We start from the raw sequence: 16,130 nt of genomic DNA, 5'->3' as shown, positions 1-16,130 counted from the left end.
CAAAGTGGGAAACTTGGATCTCACTCAAGTGTGTGCAGTCCAACACAGGGCTTTTCTGCTTTTAAACTCCTTTGTGCACTCAAATCTTCTGGCCAAACTTAATTCCACTGGAGAAGACAGTTTTTCAACAAGACAAAGCAGCTAAAGTGCACCCTTAAATCCAAAGTTTTGCATCAGAAATAACGTAAAGGGATAAGCATATTTTACATGTTATACATATATAATTTATCCACTTACATATAAACAATTTACAAATATCCTGAAAATAATATGTACATCAGCAAGCTTCATAAAGGACAAGCCCCACTAGAGAGAGATTTAATCTTCTAACAGAAAGAGTACATAGCCCTCCCTTCAATCAATAATTCCTCAGGGATTATGTAGGTTACCAAGATTTTAATTCCTAAGTCATGTGTATCTCCTCATCACTCCCCAGGAGTGGATTCACTGTGAGATTTGATTGTACACTTGGTTGTCCTTCCAGCTTGGCTATCATAAAAAAGTATGATTTAGTCTGGAACATTGGTTCCTGTCTTGGTACTTAATGTACTTCTGTAGGGTATACACTAGTAATTTAGAAGAGAGAAATTTAGTACCTTGAATGCTTAATAAAAATGTTTTTTAAATGTCAAAATACTTTCATTATACTTAGTAAAATCTTTAAAAATCCAAAATTAGACTTTAATTCAGTAAATAAAAATAGTAGGCCTGGGATGACTCAGTGAGTAAGCTTCCTGAGTGCCCCTTGGATTAAAGGGGAGCTCAAAGCTGATGAGTGACATAGTGGTTTAATGACCCACACACGATGACACATGACCATTTTTAGCACAAGCTTCATGCAGCTTCTTTTTTCAGGGGTGGACACTCATTACAACACTTAAGGCAGGTGCCCATTCCCACAACGGAATGCTTTCTAACAGGAGGCCTCGGTCTTTCAGACCCTGTCATCTGCTTCTATTAGAGTTCATTACGTACATATAATAGTGGTTGCTTAACACCTGCTGCCTCCCTGACTCTCGACCTTCCAAAGGTCAATGAGCCAAGCTTTGGCTGGAGTCCACAGTGAGCTTAGAGGTAACATCTCTCGCTACCTGAAAGAAGCTTCAGATAAATGATACTGAATCGACACGGATTAATAGTTGCACCAATGGGTGTTTCAAAAACAAAGAATTTCTCCTGAGGATTTTACATGATTTACAGCTTGTTAGCTCTGGAAGATGTCGAGCTTAGGAATGGGAAGAAGTCAGCCCTGAGAAGAGGGATGAGGCTTGTTCCTGGGACTGGGGGGCTCAGGTGAAACCCAACAGAGAAGACTTTTGCTCATCATAAGGAGAGAGTAGGGATGGTGGGAGCTGTTTGTTATACAGAATAAGAATCCCCCATGTAGGCAATGTTCAAAAGCCTATGGGACCACCCTCCGTGGGCTGTAACCATGATTCTTAACCAACGGGGCTTATCCGAATCACCAGCGGAGATTTAAAAGCACTATTCCTACCAGAGCCCCACCGCTGGCGATGCTGAGATGGTAGGTTGGGTGGAGGCATGTGCATGATTGTGAAATCTCTCATGGTGATCTTGATGTTCTCCCCAGTTGAGGACCACTGCTACCGGATCTGTAGGGTACGAGGGAGGCTGGGCTCTGTGCCCCGGGCCTAAGATCTGTGACTCTATAACTCAGCCAGCGGCCTCAGATAGTTGCCGCCCACTCTCGCTGGAGTTACTATGCCAGGACTGCCTCCAATCCACCCTGGGAATGTAGCCACAAGAAGCCCTCACCATTCAAGGAGCCTGCGGCAGATGGCACAGCTCGCACTGGGTGCCGTCGTCTCTGCACAATCCTGCCTTCCTGGAGTGCCGCTGGGGTCCTCCTGCGCCACAAAGCACACAGATGGAGATGTTAGAGAGGATGTGACTCACGCCGCGCACAGGCCGGCAAGCATCTGAGGTCCGGCTGAACTTGCCACGTCAGGCCGAGAGAGAGAGACTCGCCAAACCTCTCCTCCAGATGGGGAAACGGAGGCGCAGGGGGACAGGAGGAAAAGAAGGAAGAGCCCATCCTTAGTTCTGATGTCTCACTCGGTCGGCGCTGCGCCTCTAACGTCCTGGGCTGAAGAATGGAAGTTTCCACCCTGGCTTGCTTCTTTCCTCCTCTAAACAGATTTTAAAATCTGGTATACAGATGTCAGAACACTTTCCCCTTTTTATCTTTCCCTTAGTTTCAAATTACTCCAAGCTTCACCAGAGAATGAACAGATTTAGGAACACAATTTTTAGGTCTATTAATCTGACCGCTGGCTAGTAGAGCTCTAAAAGCCTTTCCAAAGAAATATATTCAGCTATGAATTAAAACAAGGTTTCAGGACTGTCTGGGGGCCTAAATGCTTGCTTGTATATCCCTTTCTAACACAAAACAATTACTCCACTGACCTGTGAGGGCTGATACCACCCACTGTGTTTTTGACTATGGTCTTACCCTTTAGGTAAGTAAAAAATAAATGTACTTTTCCCATCATTATAAACAATGGCAGAAGCATCATTGTACACATAGCTTTTTCCACATCTTGGATTACTTCCTGAGGAAATGTCTGGGCCAAAGGTTGCGAACATGTTTGTGTGATGACCCATATTGCCAAATGGCTTTCCACAAAAGTTGTACAGATTTCACAGCCACCAACAGTGTGGACGGCTCCGTTTGACCACACCTTCCTCTGCATCAGGAATTACCACTTGAAAATGTTTCTGCTAATTGAATGAGGTGGTGGGTGGGGGGGGTGTCACTTTTTGTGTTAATTTACGTTTCCTCCTTGACGAAAGGAAGTAAGTCTGTTACTATTTGTTGATTTATTGGTTGTATTTCCTACTTGTGACTTTTTTTTTTTCTGAGACGGAGTCTCACTCTGTTGCCCAGGCTGGAGTGCAGTGGCCCAATCTCAGCCCACTGCAACCTCTGCCTCCCGGGTTCAAGCGATTCTCCTGGCTCAGCCTCCTGAGTAGCTGGGATTATAGGCACCCACCACTACCCCCAGCTAATTTTTTTTTATTTTTAGTAGAGACAGAGTTTCACCATGTTGGCCAGGCTGGTCTCAAGCTCCTGACCTCATGATTCGCCCTCCTCGGCCTCCCAAAGTACTGGGATTATAGGCGTGAGCCACTGCGCCCGGCCTTACTTGTGACTTTAGCTCATGTCCTTTGTCCATTAATTTTCTTGGAGGGTTTCAGTGTTTTCCTGTTACCATTTGTTAGTTGTTCATGATATGCCAGGTGCTTCTTTTATAGTCTCTTTAATACTTCCAACCATCCTGGCACATTGTCTCCATTTTAATGGTGAGTAATCTGAGGTTCAGAGGATTTAAGCAACTTGGCAAGGTCGCATCATGAGTAAGTGGGAGAGCTGGGATTTGAACTTTTACCTATCTGACTGGTATGTTGTGTTCTTTTTTTTTTTTTTTGAGATGGAGTTTCTCTGTGTTGCCCAGGCTGGAGTGCAGTGGTGCAATCTTGGCTCACTGCAACCTCCGCCTCCCTCCCAGTTTCAAGCGATTCTCCCACCTCAGCCTCCCTTCCAAGTAGCTGGGACCAGAGGCACACACCACCACACCCAGCTAATCTTTGTATGTCTTAGTAGAGACAGGGGTTCGCCATGTTGGTCAGGCTGGTCTCGAACTCCTGACCTCAAGTGATCCACCCGCCTTGGCCTACCAAAGTGCTGGGATTATAGGCGTGAGCCACCGCGCCCAGCCAGTATGCTTGTGTTCTTAACCACAGTTCTGCTCATTGGGGAATTTGTCACAGCATTTGATATAATGAAGTTCTCAACAATGAACATTATTTGCTCTTAATATTTTCTCAGTTGTCCATCTACATTTTTTTAATTGACTATGGTTTCAGTTTTGTAAACAACTTAAAATAATCAATATTGTCAAGGAGGAGGTGCGAGTGGCCAAGAAACATATGAAAATAGGTTGGATTTCAAAAATAGCCAGTTTAAAATAATGAGATATCAGTTTTCACTTATGCATTTAGCAAAAGTTGGAAAAAGAAAAAAATATCTAGGGCAGGCTCAAACTGGAGACACCAACATTCCCATGCACTGCCCTCAGCCTATAAACCCCCATGGCCTTCCTAAAGGCCAGATTATCAGAATTTTCAGCATGTACCATTTGAACCATTAACTGCAATCCTAGGGTTTTATTCTAAAGAAATGATCAACTATAAAAGTTTGCATGTCAAATGATGTTACCTGAAGCAATGTTTATGATATCAAAGAACTGGAAAAAATGAAACGTCCATCAATGAGAGATTGTCTAAATGTGTCAGAGTACATTAATATAATGAAATATAGTGCAGTCATCAAAAATGAAGTGATAGGTTTATTCTAAGTGATGTGGAAAGCTGCTCAAAATATAACATTAAATGAAAAGCATAAAACTATATATATAGAGAGAGTAAAATCCTATTTTGGTCAAAATGTATATATAGAAGAAAAAAAGACTGGAAGGAAATACACTAAAATATTAGCAATGGGTCGGGCACAGTGGCTCACGCCTGTAATCTCAGCACTTTGGGAGGCTGAGGTGGGTGCATTATTTGAGGTCAGGAGTTCTAGACCAGTGTGGGCAACATGGTGAAACCCCCTCTCTACTAAAAATACAAAAATTAGCTGGGCGTGGTGGCACATGCCTGTAATCCCAGCTACTCAGGAGGCTGAGGCAGGAGAATCACTTGAACCCAGGAGGTGGAGGTCGCAGTGAGCCGAGATTGTGCCACTGCACTCCAGCCTGGGCAACAGAGCAAGACTGTCTCAAAAAAAAAAAAAAAAAAAATTAGCATTGATTTTCCTCTCAGTGGAAGTTTCTTCTTTACAAACTTTTCTTTATTTTCTCATTTCTTTTGTAATAAGCATGTATCAGTTTTATAATTTTTAAAAAAGGGTTTTTTCATCCATTTTTCTGGTGTGTTTTTTTTTTTAATTTTTATATTTTATCACTGCTAAGCTTACAGAGTGACTTCTGCACTTGACATTTAAGGCAAATTTACATTAGCAGAGTGCAGGGAGGTGCCCCTCTTCCCGAGTTGGAGACCTGGGCTTTAATATCACCTATCATTTACCCTGAACAAATCTCACCTTTCTAAATTACTCTTCCTCAGCAAAAAGACTCTGCAAACTGTAAAGCTCTGAGCCAACAGAATTATTATATCATTGTTTACTGCTTATTATAATATTGCTATCATTTAAGACCCCAGGGTTGTTAATCCCAGCATTTCCAATTCATTCAAAATGAAATAATCTCTAGACCCTCGGAACTTAAAGTGTGGTCCCCAGACCAGAACCAGCAGCTTTGGCATCCCCTGGGGCTTGTTAGCAATGCAGAATTGCAGGCTCGCCCCAAACTTACTGAATCAGAGCCTGCATTTTAACAAGATCTGTAGTTGATTCGTAGGCTCAGAGAAGTTGGAGAAGCTCCGGTCTAGGTACGCCTGCCAAGTTTCTCAGGAGTGCTGAAAGTCGGAAACCATCAGCAGTACCAGCCATCACCAGCACTGACACCAAGGATGCCATTAGGAAGAGGCAGGTGATCTTGATTATGCCAATTTCACAGTCACATTCGGCAACACTGGTTTTAGTTAAAGAACCAACAATGAGAAGAACCCAGCCAGGCCCTGGCTGCAGGACATTACCCCAGAGTTAGAAGACAGCCTCATGGCCACTTGGTCTGGCTGGTTCTGGACAGTTGTATCTCCAAAATGACCATTTAGGTAACTAATTAAAAAAAAAAAAGCAGTTTGAATTTTAAAATCAGTTCTTGAGCTACTGGGAGCTCCACTATTTGGAATCATTTGGCTTTATTCTGGCAGAATCATTGGGAATTTAATTTAGCACCCCTGGGATGGTGGGAGCGAGCAACCTAAGGCAAAGAGTGCTGTGGGCCTTGTGTGGTCATTTGACCTTCACCTCTCCCCTGGTCCCCCAGCCCTAGCCGTCCCGTCCCTCAGATCTCTGCCCAGAGGGTTGCAGAGGCTGGCCAGGCCCTGCTGGTGGGGCAGGTGAGGAGCCAGGCTCCCAGGCTTTGTAACTCATGGTCCAAGACTGCTTTTCCTATGGGAGCCCCGTGGGCCCCCCTGGAGGCTGCATGAGGAAAGGGCCTCTTGCTGTGTCCTGTGTCTGCTGGGGCTGCAGGGCGGTAACTCACGTCTGTGGGGTCAGCTCACAGAGCTCCTCCTTGGGGGCCTCCTGCGGCCCTCCTTGGGGTGTCCCTGTCGCCTCACTCCCACCTGAGCCTTGAGGCCCAGGAAGGTGGCCAGGGTGCTCCTTGGGAACCTGGGGAGCCACACAAAAGGACTTGAATTAGAGCCACAGTCCCACAGGAGGTAACTCAAAATCAGTTCAGCATCCCTACAGCGCCCCTAAGACACCATAACATCCTGCCTGGCATCCCCACCCATCTCCCCCAGCTCCTTACCTAGCTGCCTTCTCATCCCCCAAGACTCAGTCCAAATCTCACCTTCTCTGAAAAACCTTCTCCCTTAGTAATTCAAACCTTCTGCATTTAGTTACTTTTGGTCATATCCCATTACTTAAGAGTCATGATAGTTAACACCCAGGAGTAATGTGCTTACTGTGAGCCAGGCCCTATTTTCAGCACATTACTTATATAAACTCATTTAAACATCATAACAGCCCGGTGAAGCAAATATTATTATCCCCATTTTACAGAAGAGAGAACTGAGGCACAGAGAGGTTGCATAACTTTCCTAAGATCACAAAGCTAATAAGTGACAGAGCCAGTATGTGAACCCAGGTAGTCTAGCTTCAGAGTCATGCAGAATGTATTATTATTTTCTGCACCATGCTTTTAACTTTTAATAATTATATGTTAATTTAATTTTTTTTTTTTTTTTTTGAGATGGAGTCTTGCCCTGTCGCCCAGACCAGAGTGCAATGGCGCAATCTTGGCTCACTGCAACCTCTGCCTCCCAGGTTCAAGTGATTCTCCTGCCTCAGCCTCCCAAGTAGCTAGGTTTATAGGTGTGCACCACCACACCTGGCTAATTTTTTGTATCTTTAGTGGAGACGGGGGCTTCACCGTGTTGGCCAGGCTGGTCTCAAAGTCCTGACCTCATGATCCGCCTGCCTCAGCCTCCCAAAGTGCTGGGATCACAGACGTGAGCCACCACACTCAGCTTAATTTGTTAATTATATGTCTCTCTCACAGAAATGTAAGCATCTTGAGGGCAGGTGATTTGTCTGTTGTTCATGTTGTATCCCCAGTACCTAGAAAAGGGCTAGCATATAGCAATACGTACTGCTGAGTGAATGAAGGATGCCAGCAGTAGACTCTTTCCAGAGCCACTTACCACAGAGTTATTTAGAGAGTTCTCATCATTTCACAACAGTATCTGTAAACTTGGGACCAAGTAAAGAAGAGCAGATCCAGACCCAGGGAGCCGCCAGGTAGAGGGCAGGGCCAACCCTGAGGTGGCCTCACAAAGACTCGTGACTCCTGCAGGTCCAAGACTAGCAGGGCAGCCGCTGTGAGCCTGGAGACTGCTTGGGTGCCTTGAGATGGACTGTTACATCCGCAGTGGCTCGGGGCTTCCTCTGTGAAGCATCGACTCTCCTGGGCTTTCAGCTGGACATTCAGGATTCAAAGATGAGTGCAGAGTCACAGAGACAAACGAGACCCAGTGCTGCGGGGACACAGAGGCTGGGGCCAAGAATTCCTCCAGGTGCAGGGGATCGGGGAGCTTGGGGGTGAGGAGGGTGGCTGACTAGGAGTTCATAAATGACCTGACAGTAGAGCTGGGACTTGAATGAGTGAGATTTTGCCAGGCAGGTAAGTGCTTTGAGAAGGCAAACACTTCTTTGAAAGGGCTAATGTTGACATAATCTTTGTCACTTTGTCCTTTGCTCTGACAAAATCCTCATTCAAGTTGGAATATCAGCCCCAGGCTGTGGCTTCAAATACTGTATGAAACTAAAGAGTCAATTTAAGGTATTTATTTAAATGGTTCCATTTCTGAGAATTTTAATTTTAGTCTGAATGTTCTGATAGTTGAGGCTACAAAGGCAAAAAGTGTAGAAAGACGGTGGTGGTTGATTTGAATTCCGAATCTTGCATATGTAGAAATCCAAAAGAATTTAACTTGAGAAAAGGAAAATGCAGAAGTGGATTCATGGGAAATAATTATTTCACTGAGTGTGCTATTCTTTATTTTCAGGTAGCTCATGCCTGTAATCCCAACACTTTGGGAGGACAAGCAGGCGGATCACTTGAGGTCAGGAGTTTGAGACCAGCCTGGCCAACATGGTGAAACCCCTTCTCTACCAAAAATATAAAAAATTAGCCAGGTAGTGGTGGCATGCGCCTGTAATCCCAGCTACTTGGAAGGCTGAGGCAGGAGAATCGCTTGAGTCTGGGAGGCAGAGGTTGCAGTGAGCTGAGATCGTGCCATCACACTCCTGCCTGGGTGAGTACAAAACTATGAAGAAAAAAATTATTTCTTCCAGATATGATCTACAAAAACTTTCTTATTCATCTGGAAGAAATAGCTCTTCAGTGGTTTAGTGGGTTTAAACAGCGTTGTTACATCCTAAACTATAAAGATGTTTCAAAAATTAACACTTGAAATGCTTCTAATCTTTAGAAGCTGGTTCCATTTAAAATAATATAATTCATGGGACTTTGGAAAGTTAAGTTTTCATGAGATATTAAAATGAAATTCAGTGAATCCATGAATTAGGAGTCTATAAATGATAAATACCATTTTTCCTGGCACAAAATTAGGCTGTACATTGCTGTATTACCTCATTTGAGAATGAAGAGGAGGTGGAGGCCAAGTCATCCAGGGTAACTGGAGAACTCACAGGAGAAGGAGCTGAAGTGTATTTGCTTTCATCCATTTTCTCTTTAACATCTTCAAGTAGCATCTCCAACTTGAAGATTTCACCTTCCACTTTTCTAAGTACACAATAAACACACAGGCATCTTCTGGGCTATGTAGTTGGCATTCTAATTAATAACGACGGTTCCTGAATACAGCACTGATTTATATTATTAATGTGGCCTGTCTTCTGGCACAAAGGATAATGGGAGCCTGCGTGACTATTCATAGTTTCTCTGACAGCCTGGGCTCTGATCTTCACCTGCTCTCCATTAGCTGCATATCCGTGTACAAATCACTTAGCATTTCTGGGCCTCCAATGTCTCACTTATAACCTGGGACAACAATACTGTACCTTACTTATCCGGATTTGATGATTTTGAGGTCCCTTGCAAGGGATTCTAAGAACTGTGATTCTATGGAAATTTATGTGAATTTGAAAAGAGGAAGAATATTAGATAACTGAATAATTTAATTAACAAGTTCTAACCCATATGAATATATGTATGTGTATATAAATATATATTTTACCCAACAAAGAGAATCCATTTTCTTCAAATCTGTTACATTTATAAAAATTTACCTTGTAACAGCCCAGAAAGAAAAATTTCAAGAAAATCCAAAATATTAAAAATTATACCTACATTCTCTTATCACTAGACATTAACAACGAAAACATAGCCCCCCAAGAAAACCCTATTTAATTAGAAATTTCAATACCTAAATAGCTTTGGATTAAATAGGAAATAAAAATGAATATTAGGCATAACTTACAAGTCAATGACAAATGAGAGAACAACATAGGAAAACAAATGTAATACAGTTAAAGCAGTACTCTGAGGAAAACTTCTAGTCTTAAATGCATTATTGGGGGAAAAAATATCAAAAATCAATAAACTATTTAAAACAGGAAAATAGAAAAGGGAATATAAAATAAACTGCAGGAAAGGATTCATAAAATTGCTAGAAATAAATGACACTTAAAATAATTCGATTAATAAAATAAAACATGTTTTTTTCCAAAATATCTATAAAACAAACCACTGGAAGTCTGAAAAACAAATAACATTAAGAATGAGAAAGGAAAAATAGGAAAAAGTTTAAATCAAAAGGCATTGGAAAATTCATATCAGCAGCATTTAAAATTTAGGTGAATTGGGCAAGTTTCTAGGATAATATAAATTATTAAAATTCACTTTAAAAAGGTAGAAAATACGAAAAGACTAATAACCAGAGAAAAATGGGAATTGTCAAAAATTTACTCCACAAAAGGCATGAAGATTGGGATAGTGGGTGAGTTCTACCAGGCCTTTTTAAAAAATTTTCAATGTCTCTAGTATGTTAATTTTTATATATTACATAGTTTAAAATGTAATTTATTACAGTTTGAAAGTATATATTTCAACATACATTTTTACAGGAAAAATTTAAATTAAGTATATGCAGGCCCCTGAAGCACTTGTATAGAACCTCAGAGTTCACTAAACACAATTCTATCAAGACTTTTAAGCAACAGATGAGTCCTATGTTATTAGACTCTTCCAGAACATGAAAAGAAAAGGGAAAATTGCCCAACTCATTCTGTGGTTCAACATTAGGATATTTATTAATATATTCCACTACATTAATAGATTAAAGGAGAAAAACTAGATTTCTAAATCCCATTCGATTAAACATTTTATTAAATTAAATAACAGCAAAAGCCCTAATTCTGGAAAGCTAGGAATAGAAGAAAACTTTCTTGATGAAGCTTATTTACTTGAATCATACCTGGGAGAATTCTCATTATTATTAGTAACATGACGAGAATGCTGTCTTTTATGGCTCACACCGGTAATCCTAACGCTTTGGGAGGCCAAGGTGTGGGAGGATCACTTGAGCCCGGGAGTTCAAGACTAGCCTGGACAACATAGGGAGACCCTGTCTCTACGAAAAAATTTTTTTTATTAGCTGGGCATGGTGGCATGCACCTGTAGTCCCTGCCACTCAGGAAGCTGAGGTGAGAGGATCCCGGAGTCCAGGAGTCTGAGGTTGCAATGAGCTATGATTCTGCCACTGCATTCCAGCCTGGACAAGAGTGAGATTTGGTCTGAAAAAAAAAATGCTGTATGTCACTAGCATTAATTATTCACTATTGTTCTGGAAAACCTAGCAAATGAAATAAAGAAAGAAAAAGAAATGAGACATATAAGAGTTGGAGAGAAAAGAAAGTACAATACAAATATTCTAGAGTAAAAAGCTTCTTAATATTTTCAGATGCTATGGATTGTCATACTTAAAAATGAACACAATCAACTAAAAATCAACAAAACACTAAGAAGAGAATTGCATAAGGTAGCCCAGTACAAGTTAAATATACAATATAGAAATATTTCCTATAATATCAATTAGAGAAAACATCTGTCAACAATACTCAGAAAAACTACAAAATGGCTAGTAATAAACTTAACAAAAAAATGTGTAAAACCTGCATGAAGAAAACATGCCCCTGAATGGGAATACTCACTGCAAAGATTTCAGTTCTTCCCAATTTAACCTATAAATTCAATACCATCCTAAGCAAAATCCTCATGAAATTTCATTAAGAAACTTGGTGAACTGATTATAAAGTTTATTAGTAAGAGGAGTGTATAAGAATAGCTAAAAGAAAATTTTTTAAAAAAGAAAGCATAAATATACACTAACCTATAATAATTTAAAACTGTGTGGATAAAGTAGAAATAGAAACATAGATCCATGGGATGGAATAGAAACAGCTCTGATACACATGGAGGTTTTGTATCTGATATAAGGGGCTTTCTCAAACGGTGGGGGAAGGCTGCCCTAACCAATAAGTGGTGGGACAAAGATCTAAGCATGAAAAAAACAAAGTAATAATTGAATAAAATATAGGAAAATATGTTGTGATCTTGCAGGCAGAAGAGAATGAAACAGGGGACAAGGAGAGACTGAAAGTTTAAAAGAAATGAGCCTGGGGAATGGTGGCTCATGGCTGTAATCCCAGCACTTTGGGAGGCTGAGGCGGGGGAATCACTTGAGGTTAGGAGTTCAAGACCAGCCTGGCCAACCTGGTGAAACCCCGTCTCTACTAAAAATACAAAAAAATTAGTCAGGCATGGTGGCATGCGCCTTTAATCCCAGCTACTCTGGAGGCTAAGACAGGAGAATCACTTGAACCTGGAAGGTAGAGGTTGCAGTGAGCCAAGATCGTGCCACTGTACTCCAACCTGGGCAACAGAGCAAGACTCCATCTCTAATAATAATAATAATAATAAAAGAAATGAAATGATGGAGCAACGCCTCAAGGTAGTAGAAAGGGATGGGTTCAAGGATCATGGCTAGAGAGGCTGGAGAGCAAATTAAAGAAGGGAGAGGAGGTGAAAACATGGGGATTTGGAGATGGAAGAGACATTTCTGAGGGAAGTTGTGATCTTTTCTATAAAGCGGAAGATAAGATTTCATGCTGAGACTCTCGGGGAGAAGTGGCTGATGAAGGTAGAACCCCATTTCTTGAATTCTTGGCTTCTGGTGTTAGTATGTGAAAGAATCAAATTACTATTGGACTACATTCTGATAAGCAAGATGCATGAAATCCAAGCAAATATTTTTGCATATTACCTTGTCGAGGTAATAATGAAAAGGCTTTAATAAGAGCACAGCAGGTGATGTAAACGAAGGACTAGTCAATGAATTTGCAGAATTCTTGCCCCTCCAGAAAGTCCTCTGCATTAGCCTTTGGACTCAACACTTAGAAGGTTCTCGACATATCAGGAACCCAAGGGTTGCATAGGATTCTGTTCCTTGTCACATTATGCCCATTTGAGAACAAGAGGACCATTCTGGAGCTGATGAGTCTTTGCCTGTCCTGAGGTGGCTTTAGCTGAAATTTGGGAAAGGCTGGGTCCCTCCCTTGCCTGTGTCGAAAGCTTCTGCCATATATGGAATGTAATTGCAGTTGAAGTTCTTTTTATTTATACTCGTGCCAGGCACAGTGTGGTTGTAACTAGGATATAAATAAGACATTGAATAACTTTGGTCTTAATGTGCACAGAAGTCTGTCTTTAAAACGACTGCCCAAACAGGAGATTCTTTGGAAAATAAATATCCTTACTCTATGAATTTTAAATAGCTGAAGCATGCAGAGTTCTTTCTTCCCCTGCCCCCCAAAAAAAGCCTTTGGGAAAAAATCCATATTAAAACCTCATCCTTACTGTCTAATTACTCAGTATTGAAATAAAGGTAGACAGAGATTCCATTCATTTTGGAAAAGTAAAGCCATACCTTGGGGGAAAAAATATCACAGAACGCTAGGGCTGAAATGTAAACCATTAAAAAATTTGGCAACAACGATTCCATATTAAAATGCTATGAATAGAAACGGCTGAACTTACAAATATTAAGCCTACTAAATAGTTTATTTTAATTTATACCAGGAAATTATAGGGAAAGAATCCGCTCCTTGAGTCCTGGAATACAGCTTAAAATTATTTGGAATGAAGAGAGGAGAATACAGTGCCATAAAAACCACCAGTTAGAAACTTCAGTTTCAAGTGTGTGTTCAAGGTTCTCATGTGAATTAACTCAGAAATCATTTAACTTTAAGCTTTAACACTTTTCCTTTCTCAGGATTCGTAGGTCCCTCACCCTGACACCAATTAACTTTACAATGACCCCCTCCTGCCCAGTGTGCCTTGGAATTATCAGTGAATGGGAAAGAGAAGGGGAAAGAGAGGGACAGAAGAGAGAACCAGGCAAGGACAATATAGGCAGGTGTGGGGAGAGATCGATAAGAAAGGAAAAAGCTGAGAGGGAGAAGAGAGGAGGAACTTGAGAAGAGGGCCCTCTGTGGTTATCATGTGAGCCTTTCTAGGGTTTTCTTAGGCTCCTGTGGGTCTCCAAACCAATTATAATGATATTCAACAAATTGCAAAATTTTGGTACAATGCCTCTGCCCCAGGAAGCATTTGTTCATTTTGGGTGTTCCATCTGAGTCAATGTCCAGCACAGTACCTTACACTCAACAGGTCCTCCATGCTGTCTGTAGCATGGGGTGACACTTTGTTCATTGGTGACACAGTTTTTGCTGACCCTAGACCAGTGACTCTCCAAGCACTAAGCCAGCAGCCGCATCAGAATCCCACCTGAAGGAGATCACCTTTGACCCCTCCACCTTACACAGTTGGTTTAAACCTGACCTTTCTGGATCAAAGTCACCGACAATTGTTGATTCGTGCTTGTGGAGTTGCTGCTGCAAAGTCAGATGCTTGTCCTTGGTGGTCAGAAAGTTCTGCTCCAGCAGTTCAAGGTGTCCCTGCAGTTTCTCCAGGACCTGCAGTGGTAAAGTCACTGGAATCACTCACATGCAAGTCTGTGTGTGTAATTGTTCTCCCAAAAACACAAAGCAGCTGTACCCTACAGTAGTGTCAAAATGAAGCTGCCATCCTTCTCCCAGCAGCATGAATTTTTTTGTCTCAGAGTCTGACATCTAAACTACAGACAAACCCAAGGGTCATCTCAACATTCACAAACCCTCACAGCATATAGCTCAAAAATACAATTACTTCTGATTTCTCTCTCAGAACCCACCCCGAAGCCTCTGGCCTTCCTTAGTGGGACATTCATAATCCTATATATTTGCAGAATGGTTTTTAGCTTACAAAGCATTTTTCCATTCCTCATCTTATTTAATCAACACATCAATGTTGTAAATGTGATAAAGTATATTTTATTATCCCAGTTTTACAAAGGAGGAAATTGGAGCTCTAGCAATATGTCTGAGGGCACACAGATCTTAAAAAGGAACTGGAGTTACATGGCCTGGGTTTCAGTCTGTGGGGAGTTGGAGGATGAGATGGGGAAGGAACAGCAGGAAGATTTAGCCAAAGCTGTAAATGGGTCTCCAGACATCACCACGTGCAGCCTCAGGCAGATGAATGTTTAAACTCTGCGGGTTAGGGGCATGTTGAAGATGTATGGAGGCTTCGGTCCCACATCCCCAGTCACTAAACATTCCCTGAGCACTGCCTATGTCTGGCCCTGGGCTAGAAGTGTGAGATTAAAAAATTGCATCAGGCACAGTTCCTGGTCTCAGAGATGTTGTTCCATTGAGAAAAGAGACTGTGGTTTAGAGTACTTAGCCAAAGGCTGGGCACAGTGGCTCATGCCTATAATCCCAGCACTTTGGGAGGCTGAGGTGGGCAGATCACTTTAGGTCAGTAGTTCAGACCAGCCTGACCAACATGGTGAAACCCCATCTCTATTAAAAATACAAAAATTATCCAGGCATGGTGGTGCATGCCTGTAATCCCAGCTACCTGGGAGGTTGAGGCAGGAAAATCACTTAAGCCCGGGAGGCAGAGGTTGCAGTGAGCCCAGATTGCGCCGCTGCGCTCCAGCCTGGGCAACAGAGCAAGACTGTCTCTCTCTCTCTCTCTCTCTCTCTCCATTTTATAGATAGATAGATAGATAATATATAATAAATATATAATATATAATATATATACACACCAAAGCCAGAACTCTGGAGCACATATCTATATATGTATATATAGATAGAGAGAGAGACCTTTGCCAAGGCCCAGTGGAAGGAGTACAACTTAAATCTCTGGAGGGCCTGGACCAGGCAGTATCCATGAAATAGAGAGGAAGGGATGAACTGGGGAGAGGTTGCCCAGGACAGAAACATAGCTCGGTGAGGTTATAGGATCACACACAACTGGGTTCAAGTTCAGACTCTGTCACTTACTCATTGTATGATTTTAGTAAACTTGAACTCTCTAAGCTTCAGTTTCTACGTCTGTAAAATTAAGGTAATAGTCCTTGCCTCATATTATAAAAACTAAATGAGATCATGCATTGTGCCAGGACTATAGTACATACTTGACAGATTATTAATTCTTCTTCTTATTTTTTTTTACTTAAGATGGGGTCTCTCGCTCTGTCACCCAGGCTGGAGTACAGTGGTGCAATCTTGGCTCACTGTAACCTCTGCCTCCCAGGTTCAAGCAATTCTCCTGCCTCAGCCTCCCAAGTAGCTGAGATTACAGGCACGCACCACCATGCCCGGCTAATTTTTGTATTTTTAGTAGAAATGGGGTTTCACCATGTTGGCCAGGCTGGTCCCAAACTTCTGACCTCAGGTGATCCACCTGCCTTGGCCTCTCAAAGTGCTGGGATTACAGGCATAAGCCACCACTCCCAGCCAATTCTTATTAATATTAAAAATGAATAAACAAGAGTTTGGAAAC

General features: G+C 41.8%; 1 protein-coding gene across 1 annotated transcript in view; it reads right to left on the bottom strand.

Annotated features, from left to right (window-relative positions):
• Window positions 1–16,130, bottom strand: part of AKNAD1 (AKNA domain containing 1) — a 40,119-nt gene that overhangs the window by 12,237 nt on the left and 11,752 nt on the right. Inside the window, 5 exon segments of the mRNA XM_011948143.1 lie at window positions 1,777–1,868; window positions 5,680–5,761; window positions 6,192–6,319; window positions 8,807–8,960; window positions 14,079–14,212. Of these exon segments, the coding sequence (XP_011803533.1) occupies window positions 1,777–1,868; window positions 5,680–5,761; window positions 6,192–6,319; window positions 8,807–8,960; window positions 14,079–14,212 (590 nt within the window).

Source organism: Colobus angolensis, unplaced genomic scaffold (assembly GCF_000951035.1).
Source record: "Colobus angolensis palliatus isolate OR3802 unplaced genomic scaffold, Cang.pa_1.0 Scaffold273, whole genome shotgun sequence".
NCBI classification, from domain to species: domain Eukaryota; kingdom Metazoa; phylum Chordata; class Mammalia; order Primates; family Cercopithecidae; genus Colobus; species Colobus angolensis.
The sequence above is the reverse complement of the archived record's forward strand: the minus strand, read 5'-3'. Positions and strand labels throughout refer to the sequence as shown.